Source organism: Corvus kubaryi, unplaced genomic scaffold, assembly GCF_017639235.1.
Source record: "Corvus kubaryi isolate FWS band 111438036 unplaced genomic scaffold, C.kubaryi_AGA036_p1.0 127, whole genome shotgun sequence".
Taxonomy (NCBI): domain Eukaryota; kingdom Metazoa; phylum Chordata; class Aves; order Passeriformes; family Corvidae; genus Corvus; species Corvus kubaryi.
This window is the reverse complement of record NW_024580662.1, coordinates 780,519-787,256: the sequence shown is the minus strand read 5'-3', so window position 1 is coordinate 787,256 and position 6,738 is coordinate 780,519. Positions and strand designations below refer to the sequence as shown.

At 52.5% G+C, this 6,738-nt stretch overlaps 1 protein-coding gene across 1 annotated transcript in view; it reads right to left on the bottom strand.

Annotated features, from left to right (window-relative positions):
* OSBP2 (oxysterol binding protein 2) overlaps positions 1 to 5,848 on the bottom strand; it is a 49,954-nt gene extending 44,106 nt beyond the window's left edge. Inside the window, 1 exon segment of the mRNA XM_042023810.1 lies at positions 5,638 to 5,848. Within this exon segment, the coding sequence (XP_041879744.1) occupies positions 5,638 to 5,716 (79 nt within the window). The 5' untranslated portion in view covers positions 5,717 to 5,848.
* Between the last annotated feature and the right edge of the window lie 890 nt (positions 5,849 to 6,738).

The window sequence follows — 6,738 nt, the reverse complement described above, 5'->3', positions numbered from 1 at the left end:
CACTGGAGGTGCCCCAGCAGTGCCAGCACAGGGGACGGGCCCTGCCCTGCTCCTGCTGCCACCCCAGGGCTGCCACAGCCCAGGTGCCCTCGGCCTCTTGCCCACCTGGGCTCTGTCCAGCCCTGCCATCAGGGCTTTTCCCACCAGCAGCTTCCCAGCCCCTGCGCCCCCAGGTCACCTCCCCTGCAAGGACAGGTGATTTCACGGGTGCCACTCGGGGACAGAGCTGTCCCCACGGCCCAGGCACTGTCACATGTCCCAAGTCAGAGCACGCAGTCACTGTTCTGCTGCCTGTGCTGAGCCATGGACCATCCCCCACGGGCCCCATGCCTGGCACCCACCTCCTTTACAGCCAGGACAGCCCCAAGCCCCCTCCTGGGGCCGGCTGAGTTCCTGCTGTGGGAGCACACGTAAATCCAGGTTTGATCCCTGCAGGAAGCACCAGCACAGCAGCACTGGCTGCAGGGACAGCTGCTTCAGCAGCAGGACACAGAGCAGGGCAGGCTGAGGCTCTGCTCCCTGCACAGCTGGTCCTGTCAATGACTTAGCGCCAGAAGCTCCTCGGAACAACCAACCCATCCCTGGAATCGCTCAGCAGCTTGGCACAGAGAGGGAGAAGGGCACTGCATGCAGCACAGTCTCCCCAGGAAGTGCTGTGCTGGCTGTCAGCGCAGCCAGGTCAGGGGAGAGAGGGAAAAGAAAGAAAGAAATCCACTCCTACTGCACCCAGGGCCTCTATTCGCAGAGGCATTTGATGCAGCTGCGAGTTCATCTCCCTTCCAATTCTGTAAGAGCGTTCCTGGTCTCTAATTACACTATCAGGCTGTCAAGATGGCCACTTCCTCCCTAATTACTGTGCTTCGTAATTAAGATACAGCTAATAAACTCCTGTTATTAGTGATTGCTGCTGATCAGCTCCGAGGTGCAAAGCAGCTCCTGCCTTGTGCCTGCACCGGGAGCTCCCAGGCAGTGCATCCACGTCACAGAATCCCAGGATTATTTGGGTTGGAAAAGCCCTTTAAGGTCACTGAGTCCAACCATTAACCTCCAACACAGCCAGGCCCAACCCTAAACCGTGTTCCTGAACCATGTCCGTGGCACCTGCACATCCTCGGGATGTATCCTCTGGATGCATCCTCTCCCAGCCAAGCCACATGTGCATGTGGGCAGCAATCCACCTTCACAATTGCTAAAAATGAAAGGGAACAGGGCAGAGAGGGCATCATTTGGAAAGCAAATGAACATTTCCTGCCCTCAAGCACATGATCTGCTGCTTTGCTGAGTGTTCAGGGCTCCCTGCTGCGAAGGATGGGCTTGGCCAGCTCTGGGCACTGCGACATTCCCTGATGGCAGAGGGGGCCCCATCGCACACTTGCTGCCCTACGAGCTCATCCCAGCCAGAATCATGGAACAGAATCCTGGAATATCCTGAGCTGACCCACAGGGATCATCCAGCCCAGCTCCCGGCCCTGCCCAGACACCCCAACAACCCCAGCCTGGGCATCCCTGGCAGCGCTGTCCCAATGCTCCTGGAGCTCTGGCAGCCTCGGGGCCGTGCCCATTCCCTGGGGAGCCTGGGCAGTGCCCAGCAGCCTCTGGGGGAAGAACCTTTCCCTAAAATCCAGCCTGAATCCCCCCTGGTACAGCCCAGTGCACACAGACACCTCCACATCCACCTCCACCAGCCCTGGGGGTCAAGGGCAGCTGCGGGGGGAGCGTTTCCTTCCACTTCTGCTCTGGACATGCCAGCTCACACTGAGCTCCCACTGGTTAAAATGCGAGGATTCCACAGCATGAAACAGCTCCAAACATCTCCATGGACATTCCAGCATTGCTATTTCACCTGGAAAAACCATCCACAGCAAAGGAAACCAGGCAGAGCCCCATGTCAATGCACCCTGTGTGACCCATGACTCAGACATGGAGCACCCAGCCTTTATTTTCAAAAAGGTGAATCCAACAGCCCTGATCAGAGATTTTTAGTGCTTTTCACAAATAAATCAGCAGCCACAACTGCTGAAGCCACAACAAAACACCTCCAGCTCCCCAGCAGCTCCAGCCAGGCACAGCCCCAGCTCAAATTCCAGACTCTTAGCCCAGGAGCAGAACAGCCAGGATGGAGCCGATGGATTCAGAACCTCCTCCTGTCAAAACTCTCAGGAAAGAGCTCCCCACCTCAAGAAATTTCTAAATAAATCTGGAAAAAGGCTGAACCAACACTTCTGCTTTGGGAACAGCTACAGCCTGTCCATCATCAACGCTCCAGCAGCCACATGTGCCTGGATCTCCTGGAAATTTAATCCAGATCACTCCCGAGCAGACTTTAAATGCTCATTTAGATGGTTCCTAGCTGGGCCATGTCTATAGGGAGAGAAATGCATTTTTCCATCTATTTCGTGGTCCCCTCTGTGTGCTGAAGCCATGGGCCAGGTGCAGCCCAGGATGTGACACTCCTTTGAGGACAATCATCCATGTCACCACCAAATATTAACGACAGATTGCATTTGGGCACGGTAAGAAACCCAGGCCCAGCACCAAACACACAGCATGGAGCTGGAGAGGCAAATTCCTGATGGAAATGCCCTCTGAAAGCAGGAACAGCACTGCTTCTACTGGGCAAGAGCTTTAAGATCGTCATAATTAACTAATGATAAGCTAATTATCTTTATCTGTTAGCTACCCACGCACCTTTCTGTGCACAGCAAGTGAGGTGTCTGCATTTCTGTCTCTAAAGACTTCAGCACCTCAGTCCTTCCTCCTCAGTTTGCCTGATGTCCATGACCCCAAGATCCCATTGGCTCTGAATGAACTGGATCAGCCCCTTAACACACAAACACAGAACAAAACATCTCCTTAAATCCAGCTTCACCTTTCTTTGTTACTGGCTAATCAAAAGGGCACTGGCACAAGCTGTGCCATGCCCACCTCTGGAAGTGTTCCAGGCCAGGCTGGACAGGACTCGGAGCACCCTGGGATAGTGGAAGGTGGCACTGCCCAGGTGGCACTGCAGGAGCTTTAAGGTCTCTTCCAACCCAATCATTCAGGAATATTGACTCATTCAACCCAAAGATTCAATAATTGGTTTTATCTTGCAAGCACAAAAGGAACTCTTAAAGCCACCCAAAGCCTCCAGGCTGAGCTCTTCTGTTCCCAAGGAATCTCCTGCTGAGCAGAGCCAGGCCCAGCGTTTCCCTGGGCTGCTCATAAAAAGTCATCAGCATTTTAAACATACCTCAGACAGCTACTCTGGAGGAGATTAAGTGGATTTAAGGACAAAATTTTGGTAGGAAAAAATAAATCCCAGCATGAGGATTTCCAAATGAAAAGCAAAGCCTCCTTGGGATGTATTTTCCCATCCAAAATACTGCACTTCCAATGGGGAATGTGCTTACCAGAGGGACACACTTTGCACAGCACAGTTTTTACAGTAAATTGCTTTTAAAAGCCAACATTTTCCCAGCTTTGGGGTTCAGTTTGCTGTTAAAACATGAAAAACATTTGTCTGTCATGTCCCAGGGCCAAACCCTCTGAGATTGTCAAATTTGTTCCACACATGTGAAATGGATGTTCCCCAACCAGACAGGGAAAAATTTTTCATGTCACTGCAAAGCTTTCCCAAAATACCACCATAAAATGGGAAAAAGATGCTTTGGGGGCAGAGAAAGACCAGCCCAGCCATGGAAACACCCCAGTCTCACCTCAGACACCCTTGGAAACATCTCCCCAGGTTCTTCCCTGCAGTTCCCAAGCCCACTCCCCATTTCTCCAGTGCTCACCACTCACCTTCCCCCGAATTTTCACACAAGGCTGGTTTCAGCTTTTGATGAGAGTAATTCTGGTTTGGGGCATTTTGTTCTCCACTGAAGCCTTGTTATGTAAAGCTCTGTGCAGAACTCCTGGAACACGCATGTCCTTACGTCACCCAGCTGGAAAAACAGCTCAAGAAGGAAACCAGAGGGAAGGGGACAATCTGGATTTGATAAAAAAGATTGGTTTTTTTGGTCATCTGAAGCCAGCTGTAAATCCTCAATTGCTTGAGTTTTGATTTGACCTATTTGCATTCCTCTCTTCCTCACCCTTTTCTGGAGGAAGGAAGTTGCATTTAGATAAAATAATTTATTGTGAAGTGATGCTTGAGAGCAGGGCTGGATCACAGGAGGGAGCAGAGTGACACAGAACTGTGGGATTGTGGAATGGGTTGGGTGGGAAAGGACCTTAAAGCCCATCCAGTGCCACCCCTGCCATGGCCAGGGACATCTCCCACTGTCCCAGGCTGCTCCAAGCCCCAATGTCCAGCCTGGCCTTGGACACTGCCAGGGATCCAGGGGCAGCCACAGCTGCTCTGGGCACCCTGTGCCAGGGCCTGCCCACCCTCCCAGGGAACAATTCCTTCCCAATCTCCCATCCAGCCCTGCCCTCTGGCACTGGGAAGCCATTCCCCCTTGTCCTGCCGTTAACCCAAACTACATCAAAGAAGCAACATTTGGATTTGACCACCACAAGGCCCAGGTGTGAATCACCCGGTGCTCCCAGCTCCCTGCAGGCACCACCCTCGGAGCACCGCAGGGATGGAAATGAAACAGGGGATGAGATGAGCTGCCAGTGCCCAGGATCAGGGGAGCTGTCTCTGGTCTGGAAGGAAAGCAAAGAACATCCTGCAAATCCTCATTTCTCACCACCAGCCCTCACTGTGGGACACCGCATTTTGCTCGGCCCCTCCACTGATGACTCATGGAATGGGTTGGGTTGGGAATGACCTTAAAGCTCATCCCATTCCACCCCTGCCATGGGCAGGGACACCTCCCACTATCCCAGGTTGCTCCAAGCCCCGTCCAGCCTGGCCTGGAACACTTCCATGAATTGTGCTGCCATGGAGCAACACAAAATTGAACTGAAAGGCAAGACTCACCCCTAGCCCATGCTGCTTCATCCCACTCAGGAAAAAACACCAAAACAGGCATTTCTGCCCCAAAGCAGTGCAGATTTGGGAAGAGCATCCTTTGCCCCATAAAGGACAGTGCTCCTGCACACCCAGCACTGAGCTCTACTGGGAAACACCTGGAACAACGCAGGGAGCAGTAAGAGATGGGATATTTTAGTGCACACCTTAAATCACAGCTCAGTGTTCCTGGAGAACATCTCTGCCTCTCACACGGCGTGGGCAGGGAGCAGCACAGGACCGACACAGCAACGCTCTCATTCCATCTCAACTCCAAAGGAATCTGGCTTACAACTAAAAAAATACATCCTGACACCAACACAGGGACTGATTTACCCACGACAAACAGACCCACACCCTGTGCAACGAAAGGTGCCCGAACAGAACAAATCACCAGCAAATTTAACTTTTTTTTTTGTATTAAAACTGAGTAAATCTGAGTCAATCTGGATTTTTTAAACACCTGATAAAGCAGGACGAGCCCCACACTTCGTCCATCTCCAACCAAACCCTGCAGGTCTGTAGCAGTGATGCCTGCAGGGCAGATTCCACACGTGCATTCCTAATACTCCTCGGTGTGGGGTCAAGCACCCCCTCCCCACCCCGGGCAGACACCCCACTAGAGCAGCCCCTCCATCGCTCCCCAGCACACAGGGAAGCCCCGGGGATCCATCCGGAACGCCGGGAAGGCCACTAACCCTTGTGGAATTTATTCAGACAGGCAGCGTTGCAGAAGGAGCGGAGGGATCCTGTCTCCCAGCAGCCCCTACCCTTCATCCCCACCGCGGGATCGCTCTCGCCGAGGCTGCCTCCTACATGGCTGGGAGCTTTAGGATGGAGCAAAACCCACAGGAATGCAGAGAGAAAGGCACAGGGAAATGTCCTTATTCCAGTGCCACATTTCCCATCATCCATCCCCGGCACATGCTGCTAGCGGGGCACTACGGCTCCATCATCAAACCAGCCTCGTACCAGCATGCACCACGGAGCGGCCCTTAACTCCATCCCTGCCGGAAAACCGCCTCATCCTGCCAAAAAAAAACGGGATAGAGAACGCCACCTGCAGCCCCGTCCCGCGGAGGTTCGGATGGGGCCGGCTCCGGAGCGGTGCTGTTGGATATCCAGCCCCAAACCCCAAACGGATGCTGGTTTTTGGGGAGGGAGGGGGAGATTTGGAAGCTTGTCCCTTTAAATGCTGCTGGAGGTTATTTTTAGGACATTGGCTTAAAATAAAGATCAGAGTTTCCTTTTTTTTTTAGTCAGAAAGTCCATTATCCATTTTACTCACTCGGCCACATTTCACATCCCAACAGCTCCGTAACAAACCCCCACGGAGGCTCCTCCAGCCCTGGCCCTCCTGAGATCCATTTTCTCGCCCCTCCATTCTGAAACCATTGGATTTTCCCAGCTTTAATTTTCCCAGTCTCGAGGGAATGAGTAATTCCAGAGGAAAAATGCGGCACAAATCCCAATCCAATGTGAGCCCAGCAGCTGCAGCTGGGAGCTGCTGCGTGTGTGCAGCGGGATCCAGAGCACGGAGTGGGAATTGGGAATCTCCAGGACCCACATGGATTAACAGTTTGCATTTGATCATTTTTTTCCCACTCCAGATGGATTACAAGGATTTTACAACAAGATGGAAAGGTTTCTATTCCAGCTTTTAAGTTGGAGCTACTCTCTGTGGACACATTTAAGTACAGAGGCAGGGACTGTGCAAGAATTCCGGGTGGAAAAAGGAGAAATTCAGGAAGATCACACTATCTTTACACTGTGCATTCAAGACAGGGAAACTAATGCTG